This window comes from Thrips palmi, unplaced genomic scaffold, assembly GCF_012932325.1.
Source record: "Thrips palmi isolate BJ-2018 unplaced genomic scaffold, TpBJ-2018v1 HiC_scaffold_10, whole genome shotgun sequence".
Classification (NCBI taxonomy): Eukaryota; Metazoa; Arthropoda; class Insecta; order Thysanoptera; family Thripidae; genus Thrips; species Thrips palmi.
Window position 1 is genome coordinate 13,951,269 of NW_023144621.1, and position 22,910 is coordinate 13,974,178.

At 59.9% G+C, this 22,910-nt stretch overlaps 3 protein-coding genes across 4 annotated transcripts in view; 1 reads left to right on the top strand and 2 right to left on the bottom strand.

Annotated features, from left to right (window-relative positions):
- The window catches only part of LOC117654358 (transcription factor CP2), a 42,235-nt gene extending 21,250 nt beyond the window's left edge, over window positions 1-20,985 (bottom strand). Inside the window, 2 exon segments of the mRNA XM_034400957.1 lie at window positions 12,861-12,936; window positions 20,813-20,985. The gene's annotated coding sequence lies outside the window, so the exon portion shown is untranslated.
- Window positions 5,680-21,433, bottom strand: LOC117639049 (probable inactive tRNA-specific adenosine deaminase-like protein 3). Its single transcript, XM_034374406.1, has 3 exons — window positions 21,394-21,433; window positions 20,135-20,241; window positions 5,680-6,737 (listed from the first exon to the last, which is right to left on the bottom strand). Exons 1-3 carry the CDS (start codon window positions 21,431-21,433, stop codon window positions 5,802-5,804), a joined length of 1,083 nt encoding a protein of 360 aa, XP_034230297.1. The 3' UTR covers window positions 5,680-5,801.
- Window positions 21,162-22,899, top strand: LOC117654360 (non-structural maintenance of chromosomes element 1 homolog). Of its 2 annotated transcripts, none has more exons than XM_034400960.1 (6): window positions 21,162-21,321; window positions 21,521-21,638; window positions 21,728-21,902; window positions 21,990-22,176; window positions 22,279-22,392; window positions 22,470-22,899. In XM_034400960.1, exons 2-6 carry the CDS (start codon window positions 21,521-21,523, stop codon window positions 22,767-22,769), a joined length of 894 nt encoding a protein of 297 aa, XP_034256851.1. In that variant the 5' UTR covers window positions 21,162-21,321; the 3' UTR covers window positions 22,770-22,899. The 2 variants fall into 2 exon arrangements, with proteins under 2 accessions (XP_034256851.1, XP_034256852.1); XM_034400961.1 differs by having other exon boundaries at window positions 21,184-21,404.
- Window positions 22,900-22,910: the final 11 nt, after the last annotated feature.

Below are 22,910 nucleotides of genomic sequence, written 5' to 3' on the forward strand. Positions count from 1 at the left end.
CACGGGGCCTGCCGGAGGGGTGCGAGAGAGACATAGCAGGGGAGCCGCCCGCGCCTGCCACCCCTGCCCGGCGACTGGGCGACTAGGTCCTCGTCCAGGGTCGACAGTCCCTATTCGCCAGCCAGACCGGTTGATTCCGAAAGGATCGTATCGTACTATCCCTCTCGCACTCATGGTTCGTCACATGGGGGTGCGAGAGGGACGGCGCGACCGCTGGCTCCACGTGTCCGGGGCGCGGCGGCGGTGCGGCGGCGTGGGAGTCCCATTGGAGCAGCGGGTCGATCCGAAAGGTCGCCTCGTCGCTGTCTCCCTCGCGCTCATAGAGCGGCCCGACGGCGTACGAGAGAGACGGGGCGCAGGGCCGGGTAGGCTGGGTCCGCGCGCTCTTTTGTCGGCTGAAAGTGGATTGATTCAAATGACGGCGGCAACGGTTCACTTCCGGCGGCCGATTGCACGGGGCGTCGGGGCGTCCTGTGTACTCCACGCTCCACACCCCGCACAGTGGGCCAGAAGACCGGTGGAGGCGGCCGAAACTCCGGACGCGTTTTCAACTGCAGAGTCGCCATAGACAGGACTCGAACCAAACCGTGACCCCACCAATGGGTTCCTCGTTCGGAGAGCAACCCATTGGTGGGGTCACACGTTCGGATTGAGTCCCATTTAGCGACTCTGAAGTTTAAAACACGTCTAGAGTTTTGGCCTCCTTCACCGGTCTTCTGGCCCACTAAGTACCGGCCTGCAGACTGATTCCGAGAGTCGCACTAGTCGTCCTGTCTCTCTCGCGCTCATGGGGCGTCCCGTGGTATGTGAGAAAGAGAGACAGAGCGAATCGGTCTGGCGCGGAGAGGAGCGCGGCGGACGACTCGGGACGGGCGGGACTCGCCAAATGGCGGCGGCAAAGCACGGCAAAGCGGCCGGCAAGGGGCTCGGTGACAGCTGCAACCCGCCCCGCCCCGCCCCGCGGCCTGGCAACACGGGCACTCACTGATAAGATAACCGCGGTGGAGGGGGAAGGCCGCGTGGAATCCAGCATAGACTGATTCCGAGAGCCGTTTTCATCGGTCTGTCTCTCTCGCACTCGCGGGGCGTCGCGTAAAGGTGCGAGAGAGACAGAGCGACGAAAACGACTCTCGGAACCAGTGTGCGAGAGCCGCGGCGCGTCTCGGAAGAGAAGCAGGGGCTGACCCACTGTCTCCCTCGCGCCCCTGCGGGACCGTACGGGACGCCCCACGAGTGCGACAGAGATAACTGCATGTCCGGAACCAGCATGCAGGGGGAGCTCCAATACACACTCACACAGCCAACGGCGTGCGGCAGTGCCGGCGAATCCACTATGGACCGTGTCCGTCCGTCTGGCCGTCCGATGCACCTGGCGTGGCGTGCAGTGCAGCCTTCGGCCCACTTCGCCGCTTCGCCCCTCCGCGCTTCGCCCTTCCGCGCTTGTCTGGGTCTGGGTCGGCCCACCACTCTCGCTGGGCCGCCCGATACGGGCCGTGCCACACGTGGGGGCCCGGCCCACGTGGGGCCCGATAAGCGGCGTGCCGAACTTCCTGCCCTGCCTGTACTCGGCCTGTACCGCGTGGAGCCGCCCGGCCCGGCAGCGCCCGGCCAATGGCGGCGGATAGCTCAGCCAGCTCAGCGGGCCATTAGGTGGGCTGATGGATGGGCGGCGCAAGGGCACGCCCTGCACACCTACACTTGAAATCATTGCCCCAGAGCATGTTCGTTTCACTGCTCGCTCTACATATATTCATTCATTCATTCATTCATTTGTTTAGTCATTCCGTCCCACGTTTAGGCATTCATTCATTCGGCCATTCATTCATTCATTCGTGTGGCCGTTCACCCATTTGTTTACCAATCATTCATGCATGCATGCATTCATTCATTCATTCGTTCATTCATTCATTCACCATTCATTCATTCATCATTCATTCATTCATTCATTCGTGTTACCGTTCTCCCATATGTTCATTCATTCATCTGCTCTTTATTCCATCAGTGAACCTTTTATTCGAGAAAACATCTTGAAATATCGACACCGATGTCTCCCGGCTCCAGGGCCCAAAGCTAGGGCCCTCTCGACAAGCAGCACTCAATCGGCGCCTTCACTGCGCGACTGTCCGCGGTCATCGCCTCGTTCTGGAAGTTTCGAGGCGCCAACGGCGGGGCGCGTGCCTGATCGGCGCACGTGGGAAACTGAGGCCGGGCGGCCAAGTGACCGGCATCGACCGGCGAGCGTGTGGCGGGACAGCTTGCCGGCGTTTTTGTTGTTGCTTTGCTTCTTTCGGGGGAAAAGAAAAAGACAGCGGGAAAACTCGCGTTGGCGATGCAGGCTTCCAGTGCCACGCTCCCTTGCCACGCTACCTGCTCGCCCTGATCGGTCACGCTTTAGTTTCCCGAAGGCTGCAAAGTGGGTCAAATTCCGCGAGCAAAGCGTCGGCCTTGACGACCTCGACCAAATAACACGCCCCCGCTTGTCCCCGGCCGGCGCAGCGCGGCGCCGACTGCCGGTCGATACCTCGAAGACGCCACTTCAAACTTTGCCGCCGTGCGCGCGCTTTGGCGCCAAAGTCTTCCCGCGCGCACCTAACCTCACTTTCGCTCCCGGGCCTCGGGCCAAGCGGTCCTAAAAAAAGAAACTTTGCCATCCCGCCATGCCGCGGGGTGCGGCGGGGCCGGGCCCAGAACGGGGAGCCATGTCTCATCGAACATGTCTGCACGCAAGACGCGCGCAGCGCACAGTGGGCCAGAAGAGCGGTGCACTGAAAGAAAATTTCAGTGTATCCAACGGACGTAACATTTTTTCTTACTGAACCGTACAGTAGAATATCGTTAGCTGGGAATTCAAGTAGATTTTACGGAACGGCCATTCCGTAGACGCTACTACAAAATTGTTGTGAATGCTACTGGTCGCGTACAGTAAATGGGACTGCTGGTCAAAAGCAGTCGGGGGAGGGGGCCGCGGCCCAGCCTCACCCCACCCCCTTCCCCCTTCCCCTTCCACACTCGTCAATCTTAGCTTTCGACTTGGCTCGCTGCGACGAACTGCGACGGCCACGACTCGGAGTTGAACCCGGGCCGCCCGATCACAGAGCCATGACTGTACCACTTAGCCATGCCTGCGCGATGAGGGCCTTGCATCTGGAGACGGTACACAAGCACATCTGTTTCGGTGCGGCCCGGACAAAAGCGCGCCAGTGCGTCTCCAAAGGAGCGAGGGAGGGGGAAGCGCGCGGGTGGAGCCGAGGGCTCCGGCGGGGGTGAGGTGGGGTATGGTGGGGGGCCCGACGACTAAGGTGCAGTAGCATCCACCGGACTGCAGTAGCATTTACTGTACGGCGCGCACTGAACTGTTCAGTGGAATCTACTGCCACTCGAACAGTAGCAGATATTGCGCGCTCCATACAATATACTGCAAAGGGTCTACTGAACGCGTTCAGTAAAATCTACTGTAACAGTTTTTTCAGTGTGGAGGTGGCCAAAATCCCAGACACGTTTTGAGCTTCAGAGTCACTAAATGGGGCTCGAACCGAACGTGTCACCCCACCACCAATGGATTGCTCTCTGAACGAGGAATCCATTGGTGGGGCCACACGTTCGGTTCGAGGGTTCTTTAGTGAAACCGTTTCGTCTTTAGTGCGAACTAAACCCGGTTTCCAGTTGATAGGCCGTGAAGCCAAGGCACTCTGAGTGCGACTGTCCTTACAGTGGCGAAAAGCACTGTTTTGCGCCTTTTTGGCCGACGGCGTCCTTGAGACTTGAAACCGCGAAATCGTGCTTGACTGTGTCGATAGCTCGAACTGCACTCCTTGCCCTTGAGACGGATTGTTCGAATATCCGCCGGGCGAAATGTTGTCCCAACAACAATGATATGGCCAGAGGTCAAATGCAGTCAAGCGCGTCAACACGGTCAACAGGGACCTACACTGGCGCACTGGCGCCGAGTCGCTTGCATCAGAGGGAATTCCCACTCCGTTGGTTGCTCATCACTTGACACATTCCCGCCCGGCTGACTTGCATCCTTATTACAGACATTGCGCAGCGAGGAAACGGACAATAAAATCTTTACAAAATCTGTGTTATTCACTTGATTTTTTTAAAAATTCAACGTGGACAGATTTCTTTAGTTGGGAGCTCGGCATGTCCTGTCCCCCTCGCCGTGACCACGCTCTCGGCGTGTCTGGGGACGCTTATAGCTGAGCTTATGGGCACGACCGAGAGGTCGCCTTGCAGAGGTAGAAAATGATTTGGCGGTCGGCCACTGGTGGACTGGTACTCGCAATCTCTCAGGTCTACGAAGCAAAACGTCGCGCCGCGAGCCCTAGAGGCCTGCGGGCCTGCGGGCCCAAAGGGCGGCCAAGGCCGATTCAATCAAGTGTGTGGCCAACAGTCTGGAGCGGCGCTTGCCGTCAGAGAAAAAATAATCTGGCGGGGCCGGGATTTGAACCCGCGCCATTTCGAAGCGTCCAATTTACAGCAAGAGGGCTGCCGAGTCTGTCAATGCTCCAATTTGTTGCAAGCAGTTGGCAGCGCGGCGGCCGGGGCGCAGTGGGCCAGAAGACCAGTGGAAGCGGCCAAAATTCTAGACGCGTTTTGAGCTCCAGGATCGCTAAATGGGACTCGAAACGAACGTGTGACCCCACCAATGGATTGCCCTCTGAACGGGCAATCTATTGATGGGGTCGCAAGTTAGGTCGTGTCCTGTTTAGCGACGCTGGAGCTCAAAACGCGTCTAGAATATTTGGCCGCCTCTACCGGTCTTCTGGCCCACTGTGGGTTGGCCACACTGACGACTGTGCGACTGCGGCGGGGGCGGTCAGCAAACCCAGTCAGCCACGCCCTGCGTCATGTATTCCCGCGACGCTTTTCGACAACACAGTCAAACAGCGGCGGCGGACGAACAAACAATACACCATCGCGCGCAGCACAGTTGGCACGCCCGACGGACAGCCCCGCCCCGCCTCTGACCGCGCCACTTGTTAGCCGGCCAATTGCCGCCTGACGTCACATTCATCCCCCCCCCCTCAATCCACTGCGCTGCCCCTCTCCCTCTCTCTGGATCTTGTACCCCTCCCCGCGTCTACACTGCGTCTATCCCCACCGAATCTCCCGAATCTCTTTTCTTCCCCTTCCTACTGCCCCCCCGCCCCCGCCCCCGGTACCCCTTCATGCCGACACTGCGACCCCCCGCCCCCTTTTTTCCTCCGGGGTCTCCATCCCACCCCTTGCTGTCCACGCTGCGTATCCCCCCACCCCATCATGTCCACACTGCGTCCCTCCCCACCCGCAACACCCCGACGACCACCCCTGGGCATGAGGTACGGGCCGAAACGTGCAGGTTGGGTTAAGCCAAAGACCGACGCCTCACACTGGTTGCGAGAGTCGGTTTCGTCGCTCGGAATCAGTCTACTGGACATGAGGATCCGTAGCGGCGGGCGCGGGCTCGGCGCTCGGCCGGGCAGCGCTGCATCCGGGTTCGTCTGCTGTTCGGCGTCCAGCCTGCGGAGGCCTCTCAAAGCGATGACGACGCTGCAGACAGGCCCAAGTGCGCTGAGCGCGGACAATGAAAGCCCACCGACAGACGACGCACGTGTCTGTTGCCGTGTAAACCGCCGTCCCCTCCCCCGTTCCAGGTCCAAGAGGAAAAGGTGTTTGCGTGACCAACGAACCAACTGGACAGAAACACGAGCAGTAAGCGTTTTATTGATGGCAAGCAGACAAGTACACGCACGGCGGCACGGCGGCAAGACCAGCTTGCAGAGAGATAGTGCAGTCCGAGTGCAGAGTGCAGTCCGAGGTCAGGAGGCTGGGCTGGCGCTGGCGGAGCAGGCCGGGCCCCTGAACACCTGGTAGTGGTGGTTGAGCGCGCGGACGGTGTGCACCTTGGCGGCCGAGCCCAGGACGCCGTGCGGGGCGGCCACCGAGTAGAAGACCCGCCGCACTCTGGAATGCACCAGGGCCATCGCGCACATGGTGCACGGCTCCCGGGTCAGATACACGTCGTAGCCCGTGCACAGGTACGGCCCCACGGGCTTCTCGTCGTCGACGGCGTCCTGGCGGTTGCGGACCGTGCCCACCGGCGGCGGCCTGTCGGGGAGGTCCTCGTCGTACACGTCGCCGTCCTGGACGGGCCACGCGCCGCCGGCCTGCGACCAGGCGACCAAGTCCACGGCGTTCATGGCGGCGTGGCGGAGCGGGTGCACGCCGCGGCAGTCGGCGGCCTCGGCCACGAGGGCGTCCCTGGCGGGGTCCACGACCACGGCGCCGGCGACGACGCCGCGGCCACGTTGCGCGGCGCCGCCCGCGCGCCGCATCCAGCGCCGGTGCTTGTCCAGGTCGGCGTCGTCGAACGCGGTGCCGGCGATGAGCTTCTCCAGGGCGGCGTCCTCGTGGAAGTTGCAGGCCCAGTGCTCGCTGGCCGCGGCGAACTGTGCGCGGGTGCGGGGCGGCGCCGCGGGCACGGAGGCCACCACGGTCTCGGCGTCCAGGCCGCTCGCGTCCACGCCCGCCGCCCGCAGCGCGGACAGGCAGTCGGCCCCGGAGGCGAAGTCCTCGGCGGGGGCCAGCAGCACCTCGAAGCGGACGGGCGGGCCCGCGCGCCGGCGGACGCGCTTCAAGTGCTGCAGCGTGGGGATGGGGTGCGCGTCGTTGAGGGCGCGGATCAGCCTCGACGTGTGCTTGGGGTCCGCGATGACGCCCACGTGGCAGTCGGCGAGCGGCACCGCGGCCAGCAGCTCGTCCGCCAGCACCGCCACCACGTCGGCCACCGCGTCGTCGCCGCCACCCTCCCCCACCCCCGAGCCCGCGTCCGAGCCCGCGTCCGAGCCCGCGTCCAAGCGCGGTCGCTTCCTCTGCCCCGGCATACCTGAAGGGGATGAGAGGCAGGCCGACGTTAGTGCAGGCAGGCGACGGACACACAACCCCAGCATTCCGCTCCCGCACCCTCATATCCTACCTACCTCCACCTAGCCCCGACCCCCGGCCTCGGCGGCCCCCGACAACCCCGCCCTAAGGCTGGCCGGCTGACCCCGGCCCGCGGATGCCTCGGTTAGACCCGGTGCGTCGGCGCGGTGGCCAGGCCTGGGCCAGGCAGGCACTCGTTCAACCCTCCCCCTCCCCCGCGCCGGGGGCGACAGCGGTGCGGCGGCGGTGCGGCGGCGCAGCCCAAACATTCCACGACGTCGCGCCGCGTCGCGCCGCTATTGGCTGCCAGGGTCGCCGGCAGACGACGCAGCAGCGCAGCAGGCCGTCTCCGAAGCGCGCTTTCGTCTTGGCCGCTCCGCCTCCGTCGCACCGCCATGATGCCCTTCCGGCTGCCCCAGCGAGCGAGCGAGACGGCCTGCAGGCAGCACACTGAGAGTCGTCTTCGTCGCTCTGTCTCTGTCGCACGTATACGGTACGCCCCATGAGTGCGAGAGAGACAGGGCGACGAGAACGATTCTCGGAATCAGTCTGCAGGCGGACGCCGCCGCCGCCGCGGGGCCGCCATGGCAACGGCGTCCGAGGCGTCCGAGACGCGGACGCCGGAATGAGCGTAAATGAAGTCACCGAGCGGCCGGGCTGCCGGGCGGCATGCCGGGGGAGGAGACGACGGGACGGACTCAACCGGCATCATGAGGAGGAGGGACAACAGTGGACACAGCCCGCGCAGCCCCCATGCAGAGGACCATGCCGACGAGCAGCAGACTGATTCCAAGAGTCGTTTTCGTCGCTCCGTCTCTCTCGCAACCTGCACGGGACGACCCCTGAGTGCGAGAGAGACAGAGAGACGGAATCGGCTCTCGGAATCAGTCTGCAGCGGGCGGGGCGAGGAAAAGGAATAGCGCCCCGCATGGACAGAGGGGACAGTGGCCCATCAAGGCGGACCACCAGAAAGCTGTCGAGTCCAAACTGCCCCATTCCGTTCGTCGGCCCGGCCGGACACTCACACACACCGCACACACACGAACGCACTCACACACACACACACACACACACACACACTCACACAAACACGGCCGTCGCGTTGGGCAACACAGCTGCTGGCAGGGCCTAGAGGCGGCAGGGCAGGGTGCCTCCCGATCAGGATCGAGTCCTGCCGCGCGACGCGTCGCCGGCGTCCACCTGCCTGCGCCCTGCAGACCCATTCCGAGAGTCGTTCTCGTCACTCGGCCTCTCTCGCACCTGTGCGGGACGCCCCACGAATGCGAGAGAGACAAAGCGACTCTCGGAATCAGCCTTCATCGTGGTCTACTGTCTGGGCTGGCACCCGTCCAGCCAGACGTAAACGGGAAATTTCCCTTGTCGACGCGACATTTCCCTGGACCTCGCACCGACTAACGGTAAATTTCTCTTCCGCCGGCCGGGGCCGGGTCTGGGCTGCCACTGCCAGCGGCCTGGCTGGCTAGCTAGGGAGCCCCATTGGTGGGTCAAGGACTCCTGCGGGAGGCGTCGGCGGCCTCCTCGGCGGCCGCGGGGCCCAAAGGTGCGAGGATGGGATGCACTCGCTTATCGCTGCCCATAAGTCAGCCCGACGACGGGGCGGCCGGTCTCTCTCGCACTCGCGGGGCGGTCCGCGGGGCCGTCCGCAGGGCCGCGGGGCCGCGGGGGTGCGAGGGAGACGGCGCGACCGAGCACTGAACGCGGAACGGCGGCGGCGCGGTTGACCCCAGCCCCGGCCCGGCCAGCCCCGGCCCGGCCTAGCCCGACCCGGCCGTGGGACGCCCAGTGCCCAGTGGGGATGGTCAGGAGCGCACGCCCACCGCACTGTCAAGCGGTGCTCACTTAATGAACGCCACGTCGGCACTCGGCTGGCGTGCTTCTGCCCTTCCTCAAGGCACCGCGGCACGGCCAGGCACGGCGCGTACATGTCCGGGCGAGGACACGGTGCAGTGGCTGTCAATGGGACAGACGGACGGACGGACAGACACCTGGCACCTCACTGCATGTGCGTCCCTGGCCCTGCATGCTCTCCCTCCCCCCGCCCCCGCCAGCTGACTGCTGTAAGTAAACAAGGCGGCGGCGGCGATGGCGCCTTGCTGCAGCCCGATTCAAACCACCACACTGCATGCCTGCACTACGCACAGTACGCACGACGGACGGAAAACAACAACAGCAACAACAGCAGCCAACGAGGCGTTCTCCTGATCCATCCCAGAATGCAGCCCCGTCGCCGTGCTAGTGCAGCTGGTGCAGGCCTTATCTCTGACATAAGAGGGTTTCGATAATCGGGGTCGCGGACCGGCGGGGCACAACGCGCGGGCTTGGCGGCGAGGCTACACTCTAAATGTAGGGTGCCCAGCAACTGGGCGCCCTTGTCGCCCGCCCCACTTTTTAGGGTGCCAAATGTCGCCCAGTTCCTGGGCACCTTTGTCACTCAGTCTCGGGGTGGACAAACCATTAAGAAACCTGCCTTCACCCATGGCTCAGCAGCAACTGAGGTGCCGAAGGTGCCCAGAATCTAGGCACCTTAGTCGCCCAGGATCTAGACACCTCAGCATGCTCTACCATGGGAGAGGGTCGGTTACTGTATGATTTGTCCACCCCGAGACTGGGCGACAAAGGTGCCCAGAAACTGGGCGACATTTGGCACCCTAAAAAGTGGGGCGGGCGACAAAGGCACCCAGTTGCTGGGCACCCCATATTTTGAGTGTAGACGCGGCTAGAGGAGGCTAGGCGAGGCTAGGCCAGGCTAGGCCAGGCTAGGCCAGCCCAAGCTATGCGACGCGTCTGCCCATCGCGACGCGACGCCACGGTACTTCCGGATCAACGCATTGGCGGGCGTTCGTCGCGGTTCGAATTTTCCCGCGCAACCCACTTTCGTTGACATTGGGCTGGCTGGCTGGCTGACTGGCTGGCGGGCCCCACGCCCCGCGCCAGTCAGCACAAACCCTGCGCCGCGCCACCAGAAAATAATATAAGAAGACGCAGCCGCCTACTCAGCGTATAAAGCGTTGCCAAGGCGCCAATTTTTAAAACGACAGCAGATGAATATGCCTGTGCTCCTCGTGTACATTACAGAGCTCGTCCCCACCGCGGCTTCGCTGGGCTGCGCTGGGCCTCGCGCTTCGCGTGCGCCAAGCGCGCTACCCGCTCGCAAACGACCCCCGCGAGTCCCACAAGCCCCTCGCGACGCACCTAGCGACAAACCGCTCTGTCTCTGTCGCACTCATGGGGCTCTCCGTAGAGGTGCGAGAGAGACCGAGCGACGGACCACTCTTCCGAACCCGAACCACGCAGAGCAGCTGTCGCAAACGCGGCTTAAATTAAAAGCTAAACACGGGCGAGAATTTTCCAACGGACAAACACGCACACCGAACGGAATGCATGCACCAAAAAACGTGCGAGGAAACCGAACAGTGTTCTGTGTTTGTTTGCCCTCCTCGAAGGAAGGCCTGCCCGGCGGCACAATGTAGGGCAATGAGCCTGGAGGAAGCGACACTAGCAAATCCTGCATGCCGTCCCTCCATCCATCATGCGCGATCTCTGGTTTCGGCTTTCGCCCCGGATATTGGTTCAGCCACGACGCCGTGGCCGCGGAGCGCGTAGCGGAGCCCAGGGCGCAGCCTGCCCCACGCCGCCCGACCCGCAGTGGGCCTGAATGCCGGTGGAGGCGGCCAAAACTCTAGACGCGCCTTGAGCTCCAGAGTCGCGAAACAGGACTCGAAGCGAGCGTGCGACCCCACCGATGGATTCCTCGTTCGGACAGCAATCCATTGCTGTGGTCGACGTTCGGTTCGAGTCCCATTCAGCGACTCTGGAGCTCAAAACGCGTCCGGGATACTGGCCCACTGTACGCCCCGCCACGCCCCACGCAGTATGGCCTCCCCTCGCAGGTCCTGCCGCCCTGCCGTGCCGTCCCCAATCGTGTTAACAACCGCCGCGGCCATCGAGGTCACTCCGAGGGTCACTCGCACAGCCTTGGCAAGGCCAGGCAAGGCCACCCCGCCGTGGCCGAGCGACCAGCGAGTCCGCCCCGCGTGCGGAGGGTCCGCGGTTCGGTCCGCGTCGCCGCGGTTCGCCGGCGTCGTCTGCTGGCGTCGCGGCGCGTCGCGGCGTCTGCCGGCGATGTGGCAGCGCCGCGCGGCCGCAGACACGTGCGTCGCGGAGGCGGCGGCAACGCGGCCGGCCGGCCAGCCGCCTCAGCCTGTCTCTCTCGCACCCACGGGGCGTGCCGTCTAGGTGCGAGAGAGACAGAGCGACCAGTGAGTCTGCAGAGGGCCGCCGGCCGGCACGACGTCGCCATCCGCCTCCTCGCTCAATCAAGAGCACGGCGCTCATGGCACTCTATGGCGCGGCCGCCAAAAGCCCGGCACGGCCTCGGGCACGGCCAAGCACTTTGCCAGAAGACCGGTGGAGGCGGTCAAGACTCCGGACGCGTTTCAAGCTCCAGAGTCGCTCAATGAGACTTGAACCGAGCGTGTGACCCCACCAATGGTTTCCTCTCCGAACCATGAATCCATTGTTGGGGTCACACGTTCGGCCCGAGTCCCATTTGAGCTCAAGACACGTCTAGAGTTTCGGCCGGCGCCGCCGGTCTTCTGGCCCACTGTGCGACGCCGAGGAAGTCCGCGGCGCCGGCAGCGGGGGGCGGGGCGGGGGCTGGAGGACGCCGAGTCCATGACCTCCTAGCACAACGACTCCTGCGACGTCGGGGGCGGGGGCGGCGTGTGGGGGTAGGCGCAGGGCCGGGGGCGCGGGGGCGGGCCGACCTTGACAACGGCCGCACCACCCCCACGACGAACCACCCCCCCGGCGGGTACATTGCGCTTCGGCGCCAAGTGCACACACACACAGCATAAAGCAAGCGCGCTAACACAGTAGCTCCCCCTCACACACGCACACACAGATATGCCTAGATTGTACACAACGATTAAAGCTTCTTCGAACGACGCGAGGCTTAGGGTCGCGAAGATTCAAGTCTAGTCTGCCTGAGTGAGTCATCGACGGACGGACAGACAGACAGACAGACATTCACGCAGACAGGCAGACAGACAGACACCGAGGCCAAGGTGCGCGCTTATCACGGCCACATGTCTCGCAGCATGCAGGCGGCGCGCGTGCGAGAGAGAGGGAGACAGAGAGGGAGAGAGGGAGGGAGAGAGAGAGGGAGAGAGAGAGAGGGGAGAGAGAGGGAGGGAGGGAGGGAGAGAGAGAGAGAGAGAGAGAGAGGAGAGAGAGGAGAGAGAGAGAGAGAGAGAGAGAGAGAGAGAGAGAGAGGGAGGGAGAGAGAGGGAGAGAGAGGGAGAGAGAGGGAGAGAGAGGGAGAGAGAGGGAGAGAGAGGGAGAGAGAGGGAGAGAGAGGGAGAGAGGAGAGAGAGAGAGGAGAGAGGGAGAGAGAGGGGGAGAGAGAGAGAGGAGAGAGAGAGGTGTGCGGCAAGCAGGCAGCCCTTGCAGGCCTTGCACGCTTGCCGATAGATAAGGTAATGAATCGAAGCGAGGAGACGGTCTCGGCATGGCTCGGCACGGCACGTATCGGAACGACCAATCCCTCGATACATTCCACCCACTCCACCCTCTCCCTCTTCACGCCACCACAAAAAAAGAGACAAGCAAATGCCTCTTTCCTCTTTGAGACCCCCGCGAGAGGGGGGAGGGGGGCGGCGGTAGGCTCATGAAGGTGGGGGTCGATAGGATACGACTCCCCATTTAAATATAGCCTCCTCACATGCATCCCTCCCCCTCCCCCCCGCGTGACGCAACTGCAGGGCCCCGCCAATACGCGCCGCGGAAAGTGAAGGTGACTGGCCTTGCAGCGCGTCGGCACAGTGGGCCAGAGGACCGGTGGAGGCGGTCAAAATACCGGACGCGTTTAGAGCTCCACTGTCGCTTAATGGGACTCCAACTGAACGTGTCGACGCTGCTTTCGGGGCGCTTACCGGGGAAGTGCAAGATGAGCACCGAGTTAGGTCCCTCCTGGACTGAGGAAGGATCCGGAAGGGTGAGCGGTGCGACCTGCAAAACACAGACAACGCCATTAGAAACGCACAAGCATTCAATCATTTGGATCGATCTGTCTGTCTGTCTGTCTGTCTGTCTGTCTGGGGGCGCTAATCCTCCTCCAGTGTCGTAGTCGGCGGCGCGGCGCGCGCAGGGGCAAGGTAGGCCGTGCCGCGGAACACGAGAGCGTTGCGGCCGACGGGCGGCCTACCCAGCACGGCGCTACGGTGCAGCCCAAATCCCCGCACGCCTTTGCCGTCTCTCTCGCACTCGTAGGTGGCTGCAGAACCAGTCTACGGCCCGAACATTCGCCTTATTTTTACAGTGTGGAGAGTCCGCCGTAGGCAGTGCTGAAAGAGCGACAGAGCAACGCGAAGGGAGAGAGATAGACTGAGGGCGCGCGGGGCGTGAAGAAAGTGGAGCGGAGCGTGGCAAGCCAGATTAGCCCGAGCGGAAAAGGGCTTTGTTAATTGGCCGATGAGTCCGCGACTGTACTTCGCCAAACATCCTCCCGATAATATCTTCCGCTAACCGGCGGCCGAGGGGGCGTCGCTCTGTCTCTGTCGCACTCGCGGTGCGCGTTCCGTGGCGGCCCGAGAGAGACGGCCCCGCTCGCCGCGCCGCCGGCTGATCCGGCTTCTGAAGGGACTCTAGCGAAGGGCAGCACACTGAGAGTCGTTTTGGTCGCTCTGTCTCCGCACCTATCCGAGACGCCCCACGAGGGCGAGTGAGACAGAGCGACAAAAACGGCTCTCGGAATCAGTCAGCAGCGCGGCTTGATTGACATTGCCTTCTTGGCGCGCGGCCAGCGCGGTGCACTGCAAGTGCGTGCAGCGCGTCACACCGCGTCATGCGCACCGGCAGGCCCGGCACCGGCAGGGCCGGCATGGCAGGGCGCACTCGCATCTTGCAGTAAGCACACACTACTCGCGTCAAGGAAAACAAAAACATGAAAAGTAAAACAAAATTAAGGAAAAAAATAAGTAGAAAAACCAAAAATTACTGTTGATCAAGGTTACAAAAAATAATTTGTCCCTGTATTCCCATTTTCTTGGCTCCCAATCGACACAGCTGCTGCTGGCTAAGACAGCAGAGCCGCGAGATAACGAACGTGGGCGGCTTTTTGACAGTGCAGCCGGGCCGCTGCATACAACACGTTCCCGCCGCGCGCGCGGTGTTCTAGCGAGTGCAGCGCCATACTGTACTTTAGTACACACTTGCAGTACCGTGTCCAGCCGCTTGTTTTTCCACGCTTTTCATTTTTTGATTTTTGGCGATGTACGCCGCGGTCCGCGGTGGTGTCAGACTGCCACCGACAGGTATGCAAATACCTTAACTAGTGTCTTTCGCCTACACTGCCTCAGCGGACAGCAGGGCTCCGCACAATGGGCCACATGATCGGTGGAGGCGGCCGAAATTCTTGACGCGTTTTGAGCACCACAGTCGCTAAAAGGCACTCGACCCGAACGTGTGCGGCCCCACCAATGGATTGCTCTCCGAACGAGGAATCCATTGGTGGGGTCACACGTTCGGTTCGAGTCCCGTTTTGTGACTCTGGAGCTCAAAACGCGTCTAGAGTTTCGGCCGCCGGCGCCGGTCCTCTGGCCCACTGTGCTCCGAGGGGCTGGTAGAGGGCCATGGACCGCAATGCGAGTCGTTTTCGTCGCTCCGTCCCTCTCGAACCTACACAGGGCGCCCCGTGAGTGCGAGAGAGACAGAGCGACGAAAACGACTCTCGGAATCAGTCTGCTGCGGCGATAGCTAGAGAGGTCCAAAGTCGGGCAGGTTCCGCAAATGGCCGCTGGAGTGCGCGCGGCGCGCCGCCGCCGCCGTCCTTGAACCTAGCGTCGCCCGGTCCAGCGCTGGTCCACTGGTAGTAGGGCCAATTCCTTGCTTTTCAGGGTGTGAGTAGTGAGGAGCCGCAGCCCTAGGCGGCGAGCGTGTGTGCAAAATGTCCACCAGTTTTCACATTTGACGCTATTCGTTGTTTTATTTTTCTTTTGGCCAAGTCGGTTTCGAAGCGTTCAGTCCGCGGGGCCGCGGCCCGGCCATGGGTCTAGCCATGGGTCTAGCCATGGGCAGCCCGTTCTATTTGTGCGGCCGGGCCGGCACTGCAGAGCACGGTGAAGATGCACGCCGGCGACCCCAACTACCACACCGCACAGTGGGCCAGAAGACCGGTGGAGGCGGCCAAAACCCTAGACGCGTTTTGAGCTCCAGAGTCGCTAGTTGGGACAACCGAACGTGTGACCCCCACCAATGGATTCCTCGTTCGGAGAGCAATCCCTTGGTGGCGTCGCTCGCTCGGTTCGGGTCCTACTTAGCCGGCGCCGGTCTGCTGGCCCACTGTGCGTCGTCGTCTCCGCGATGCACTGCGTGAGTGCACTGCGTGAGTGCACTACAAAACAAGGCGACGGGGCCCGCCGCAAGTTCGTCCACCGGCAAGGGGGCGGAATTTTTTTCGACCCGCTATCATTGGCACCTTGCGGGCCACGGTTCCGGCTCCGCGGCTGCCCCCTCCCTCCCCTGCCCCGCCCCGCCCCGCCGCGCCCCGCCATGCCCCGCCCCGCCACGCCCCCCACCGCGGGCCGCGGGGCCTCACGCCGCTCACGCCGCCGGGCCCGGCGACACCTCGGTCGCGTCGTCCAGGACCCGCCGACCCAGCTGTTGCCACCAACTACTGCCCGTGCACCCGCACGCCTGTCTGTCTGTCTGTCTGTCTGTCTGTCTGTCTGTCTGACTGACTGTCTGTCCGTCCGTCCGTCTGACTGACACGGCCGTCCACGTGGGCGCTACACTGCTAGTGCTGCCAGTGTACCTGGGTCGCCGGCACCTCCGTCACGATGCGCTAGATGCGGCGAGGCGTAATCCACAAGGCACACCGACAACAACAGCGCACACAGACACACACACACATACAAAGACGCGCGCTAGTGGCGGAGGAGAGGAGAGTGCGGCGGCGACGCCAAGAACGACGCGGCCGTGGCTGCGCTGCGGTTAGGAACCAACTGAGCGGGCGGAGCGCGGACGGAGCAGCAGGCGGCTTCGAAGCAGGCCGTGCCCCTGCCGGGCGGGCCGCGCCGCCGCGCAGAGCCATGCAGCCACGCCGGCACCCCCACCATCGTACCCTTCTAGCTGGCTAGGGGGCCCACGGGGGCAGGGGCCCGGGGGCAGGGGCCCAGGAGCAGAGCCGCGGGGGCCACCGACACACACACACACACGCACACTAACGCAGACACGCACAACAACACAACGTTGCGGTCCCCCCTGCGAAGGGAAAGGGTTGCGCGCGAGATTGGAAGCACTACAAACGAAAACGAACGTACACGCACAACGCGGTGGGGATTTGAAAAGAAGGAAAAGGGAAACGAAAAATATGAAAAAATGTGAAAAAAAAGACTCTTTCTCTTTTTTCTTGGTCCGGTGAATTGGGAAGGTCGCGAATGAGCCCGAATTTCAAGTCGGCCGGACAGCCGGCCCCGCCCCCTCATCGGCCGGCTGTGTCACCGCGCCGCGCCGCGCCGTGCCACTCTCATTGCCGGGAATCAGCTTCCACTGTACTACGGGCCGCGGAGCAGCGCCGCTATGGATTCTCTTAATTCACTAATTTCTTCATTATCAATGAGAAGCACACGCCGCCTGCCCGAGCCGTGCTTGGGCCGAGCCCGAGTGCTGCCCGAGTGCTGCCCGAGTGCTGCTCGAGTGCTGCTCGAGTGATGCTCGAGTGCTGCTCGAGTGATGCTCGAGTGATGCTCGAGTGATGCTCGAGTGATGCTCGAGTGATGCTCGAGTGATGCTCGAGTGATGCTCGAGTGATGCTCGAGTGATGCCCGAGTGCTGCTCGAGTGCTGCTCGAGTGCTGCTCGAGTGATGCTCGAGTGCTGCTCGAGTGCTGCTCGAGTGATGCTCGAGTGATGCTCGAGTGATGCTCGAGTGATGCTCGAGTGATGCTCGAGTGATGCTCGAGTGATGCTCGAGTGATGCTCGAGTGATGCTCGAGTGATGCTCGAGTGATGCTCGAGTGATGCTCGAGTGATGCTCGAGTGATGCCCGAGTGGAGCTCGAGTGGAGCTCGAGTGGAGCTCGAGTGCTGCCCGAGTGATGCCCGAGTGTTAAAGTTAGTTACCGAGTGGTGCCCAAGTGTTGCCCGAGTGCTGCCCTGGGGCCACCCGAGTGCTACCCACCCGAACGCTACCCGATGGGTACCCTACCCGTCCGTCCGTCCGGCCGCATGCAGTGTGCCAAACTGCAAGCATGGCACCGACCGCGCGGGCCGCGCCTGCCGCGCCAGCGTCTCGCGACCGTCCATTCCAGCAATTGAAACTAATCGGCAAGCCGACGACACGCCGAGGCACGCCGACGGCAAGCATGAGTTGCCTCAAGCCTCTCCTCCCATCCTGCTGCGGCCGCGTCCATGTCCACGCCGCCGCCCCTTCCCCTCTCCCTCCCCTGCCCCCCCCCCCCCGGGGCCGGCGCAAAGTCAACTTGAGGACGGGGTAAGGAAACAAAGGGTTAAGATAGTTGCCCGCGACCCTGCACTCGATGAATCACACGATTGTCCTGCCCCCCACCACACGACGGCAAAAAATTTAAAAAAAAGAAGGAAAAAGAGCAAGCTGACGCTTTCAAGTGTCTTTTAGTATTGGCTCTGATTTAAGTGTAACTATATCATTAATTAAAATTATTTATCCAGCTTAATTTTAAGTAGCACGCCCAATCACCAAGCACAAATTGAGGTGTTTCTTTTTCATTTGGACTGCCTGTGAGCCTAGTGTAACTTGCAATGGATTGGGCTAGTTTGGCCCGGATCCATTGCGGGCCCTTTAGCCTGACTGGCATTTCGATTGGCTTCGTTCGGCCGGGGCGGGCCGGACGGGGGTAGAGGTGCGGCTGAAGGGCTGCACAGTGGGACGGAAGACCGTAGGAGGCGGTCAAAATCCCAGACGCGTTTTGAGCTCCAGAGTCGCTCAATGGGACTCCGACCGAGCGTGTGACCCCACCAATGGATTCCTCGTTCGGAGAGCAATCCATAGGTGGGGTCACACGTTCGGTTCGAGTCCCATTTAGCGACTCCGGAGCTCAGAACGCGCCTGGAGTTTTGGGCGGCTCCACCGGTCTTCTGGCCCACTGGCAGGGTGGAAAGCGACCGCGTAGGGCAAGCGACCCTTGGGCCGGAAGCGCGAAACCCTCGCCGTAATGACTACCCTTCGCTTTAAAATGACAGACCGGGCGACAGCGCAACCAAAGGCACTCGCAGTCTCGTCCGGTCTCGCCGGGTCGGCACACGGAAACTAAAAAACGTTAACGCTAACGCTAACGTGAAAGCAGATGATACTTATGAGAATGTTTATTTCAATGTATGAATGTGACATTTTGTCAATTTATTTCAAAGAGTAAACACTCGGAACTCTTTTTTAGACAAATTTGTTACACATGGTAATTCATGGAAATGTCAATCTTAGTATAACTTTTGAATATCCTAACGTGCCATTGTTTTGTGTTAAACATGTTCGCAATGACGGTGGGGCACTCATATGTCGGATACCACTTGTGTTGGGTATCATTTTCGTTGTTTCAACGCGAGGAAGCACAATTTGGTGGCTAATCACATAAATACTCAATACCCGTAAAAGTTGTGCTCGGTACTAGGGCAAGGCCCCTTGCGGCACGCGGCGTGTCAGCTACATCTCCAAGCGGGGCCAGCCGGCCGGCGCGCCACCCGAACCCGACCTCAAGATAGATAAGCAAGAGTGGCGCACACTGCCGACTGCCGACGCGCCGCTTCTCGAGAGGGGCAGGGGTTCGGGGGGGCGCTGCACTATGCGTTCTACGCACTCAAGGCTCAAGTGCGTGTGTGTGTAGACTGCTGCGGGGTGTGGCGGGGCGCGGCGGGACGTGGCGTCTCGGCAAGGGAATGGGCGAGGGGGGCAGCTACGCGATGCGTGCTAGCTGCGTCTCGTGACGACGCGCAACGCGAGGGACGCACTTCATGAGTACTAGAGAGCTGGGTGTCGAGGTTATACGCCGCGCGCGCAACCCGAGCCCCCGCAGGCGCCCCGACCCATGAGCGGCGGGCGACGGCGGGCGACGGCACGCGCGGCGCGGCGCGGCGCGGCGCGGCACGCTGAGGGCCCTCCGCTCATAATCTTCTAGGCAGGCCAGCCAGCCGCTGCCTTGCCAGCGAGGCGCTCGGCCTCTTCTAGGCTTGCTAGTCAGGCAACGAGGCAACTCCTGCCTGGCTAGCCGGAAACTCGGTACTCTCTGCACGAGAGTACAAGCACGCTGATACGTGAACGTATCATCTGCTAAAAACAAAACCAATCATGGCGATGATTTGGGAATTAATGGAGCGCGTTGTCCCTTCGGGCCCTTCGGCAACCTTGAGCCCTATACACTGCACGTGCCTACACGTGGACAGGCACGCCTAGGCACGCCACGCCATGCACCCCTCCCCCCTCTTCCGGTTCGCGACAAAGCACCGCCCCCTTTTTGAAACCGGCCGGGTTTCCCCCGTCGCGCGCCCTCGGAGCCCTCGGCGCCCTCAAGGCGGAAGCGCCAGCCAAAAACAACAACACCCGTAAGGCCTGTTAGAGGGCAATCAAGGGACAAACCCGCGAGCGGCCAACAACAAGAAAAAGGGAAAAATGGAAAACGGCGGCGGGAACAAACAGAGAGGCCGGCCACACCGGCACGGCTCGCTTCCCACGCACCCCGCGGCACGCCACGCCACGCCACGCCACGCCCCCTTGCACCTGTGGGGCCTTCCGAAACTCGCCCCCTCTCGCTCTCGCTCACCTGCGGCGGCGGCAGAAGAGAGACAGAGAGAGGTGCCTTACCAACCACAGCCTTCACGGCCACGGCCACGTCCACCCTCTCACCCGGCAGACTGGTTCCGAAAGCCGTTGTCGTCGCTCTGTCCCTCTCGCACTCGTGAGGCGTTCCGTGCAGGTGCGATCGACTCTCGGAATCAGCCTGCAGTGACTGCCCACTCGAAGGGGTTGCCTGCTTCACGCCCTAGTCCGTCTATCTACATCCTCGGGCACGCTTGGCCATCATGCATCGAGCGTATCCTAAAAAGGCACTCCGAATGCACAGGAGAAACAATGAGAAACTGATTAGAAGTCGCAGTCATCTGAAGAAACTGAGCTTCACATTAGAAATAAACCACCCCCTCTACTCAATCGTGAATGGCATCTGCGCACCACTCTATTACCAACATGCCGTTGTCAACCATAGCACTTCCACACAAATAGTATTGGTTGTACTGGATTGCATTCTCAATTGAGAGATCCAAACTACTAATGACAGTTTCATATGAAACTAGAAGAAATGTATTGTTACAAACTAGGTAAAAAAAATGTCCTCAAAATTAACTTGAATAGCAATACAAGACCAAATGAACCCTCTCAGTGTAAAAGCCACAAATAAGTTGTCTTGTCTAAATAAAAAGCTTTTTCTCTTTCTGAGGGAAACGGACAAAAGCTCAACCAAAGCACTTTTTTTCACCAGTGAATGGCAAGTCAATGGCACTCATCAAAGCAATGCAGACCTTAAAAAAAAACACCAAAAACGAGCCGAAAATTTTTGTCTGCGTTGGACTGTGGTTCGGGCTGGGCCAAATGAGAACGCAAGCGAAGTACCCAACACAGACGCGAAGTCGAGGTTATGGCAGTCCTTTGAATCCATCAAGAACACTCTCAGCGCAAAAGGACGCCCGACAGAAACAGAGCAACGCAAACGAAACGGACGCGAAGGGACGAAAATCCGACTGGCTTCAGGGGAACTGCCCCGAAAATCGGAGGGAGTGGGCCGAATCGTTCGTGGGCATCAGTTGATGTTTGGTGCCGTCCAGGCTCCAAGGGGTGTTCAAACCATCGACAGAAATATTTACCTTGCCGCGAGGAAGGTCGGTGGAAACGCCAGCGGGTGCGCCGAGAGCCGGCCGAGGGAAAGGCACCGATTTCGTCACTCGGGGAAGAGTGTTTTGGAGGAAAACCGAGAAAACAGCGTCGAAAACTGGATGTGGCTGCTGCTGCGAAACAAAGAGCAAGAACACCAACAACAACAAGGACGCCTCCACGGTGGCAACCCAACAGGCCGCGTCGCGACGCCGCCCCGCAGAAATGCGGCCAAACCGATCGTTTAACCTGCAATTTGACATTTAACTCCAACATTTAAACAATTTTACTGGACAATAAATCGAAGCGGATCCCGCCTTTCACTCATTTGCTTTCAATCACGACTGGAGAGACAAACTTCAGTCTAAACGGGAACGCTTGGTAGCACTGTCGAATATGGTGGGAGTGCACCAAAGAGGGAACAAACTCAAATTTTCCTGTAAAATTTTGGGAAATAGTTGTTGAAATCGTCTCCGACAAGCGGGAAAATCGTCACGGAAAGGTAAAGTGAAGTCTGTCGCGTCCGCCGAGCTAATGGTTTTTGAGAATCAGAACGCTTAGAGGTGCCACTTACCTCGATGCCCGGTATGCCGCTCCGGGCCTCTTTGCATCATTGCCTCATTGCCTTATGCAGGTCTCAACTTGTCCTAACGATCTGGTCTCGCTGGGTGCATTTCGCACTCTTGCTTTGTCGTTTTCAGATGGCGAACGCTATGTACAATGATCTGCACAGAACGTTTCTGCAAGCCATGATGAGCAGGGCCATTATATCCAAGACAACGGCCTGCGCACTATTGGCTCAGACGTCTAAGTTGTGTGGTAAGTATCGCTGTTGAATGTTCATGACCCCTGCGATCCTTGTGTGACTGTTGGATCTTGCAATAAATTTGTTGTTTCCTTCATTTCAGGTTACCAACTTCCTGGTGATAAGGCTAAGGATAATGAGCTTATTGAAATAGTCGACGAAATCAATGCTAAGATCTCTGACTTCGGTCAACAGTTACTGTTAATAAAAGCGGAATCAAATTCTGAAGAATTTTTGGTTTTTATTAATCTTATTGATGATTCAGCTACAATGGAAAAGTATGAAATTCAACACTTCCTCTGCAAATGAACTTTTACCATATTTGCCTCGTTTTAATAATTTGTTCCTTGCGTTGTTCTGTACAGGATTGATCATGTCTATTCCGTGAAAGAGAGAGAGGTTTTCAGGCTGCTTCTAGAAAATATTGTGAGGAATGAAAACTATGGGACACTTTCTTCAATGGAGGCGTTGAACTGTATTCCTAATATGCGAGCTGGAGATGTTCAGGACATAATTGATAAACTCGTGGCTGACCAATGGTTTGTTGAAACGGTTAGTATCTTTGACTGTTAAAGTTTGAATGTGCAAGTTTCGATAGTCCATGGGGTAGTATTTGCATTAATTCACGCTTTGTATTCTCACCATTATTTGTAGAATGATGGGCGACTTGTCCCAGCTCCGAGATGTATTGGAGAATTTGACTTATATTTTAAGAGAAACTTTCAAGATTATGTTCAAAAATGCACTTGTGATACTGTAGTATTTTATGTGAGTATGCCGGCAACTTACTGAATGCAATTATTGAGTGAGTTCACATGTTATTTGGTATTTGTTTCCTCTTGTAGGGAGTTAAGTGTCGTCACTGTAATGCAATCAATCATAGGCATTGCTATGTGGCATTCAACAAGCGAAGGAATGGCCAACCCGACAAATGCCCCTCATGCCAGGAGGTTGTGGATCCTGCAGCAGCAGCAGAGAATGGTGGTGGTGATGAAACACCTACCCGTCAAAGGAAGAAAGGAAAGAGGCAAGCTAGAAGGAGCGTGTCTCCTGCAGTAGAAAATGGACATGCTGCTGAGGAGGAGGAAGAGCCTACTCCTGGGCCTTCAAGGGGACGCAAGCGTCGTGGAGTAAAGAAAGAGTAGTGGCCCAACTAGGGGTTCCTAAGCATGTTTTCAAAACTGTTTTTACTTTCTCAATACTTTTGTTTCATTGATGTTCTTGATCCTCTAATTGTCCAATTCAAAGCCCAAAGATAACTTCTTTTTCACATAAGGCAAGTGTTT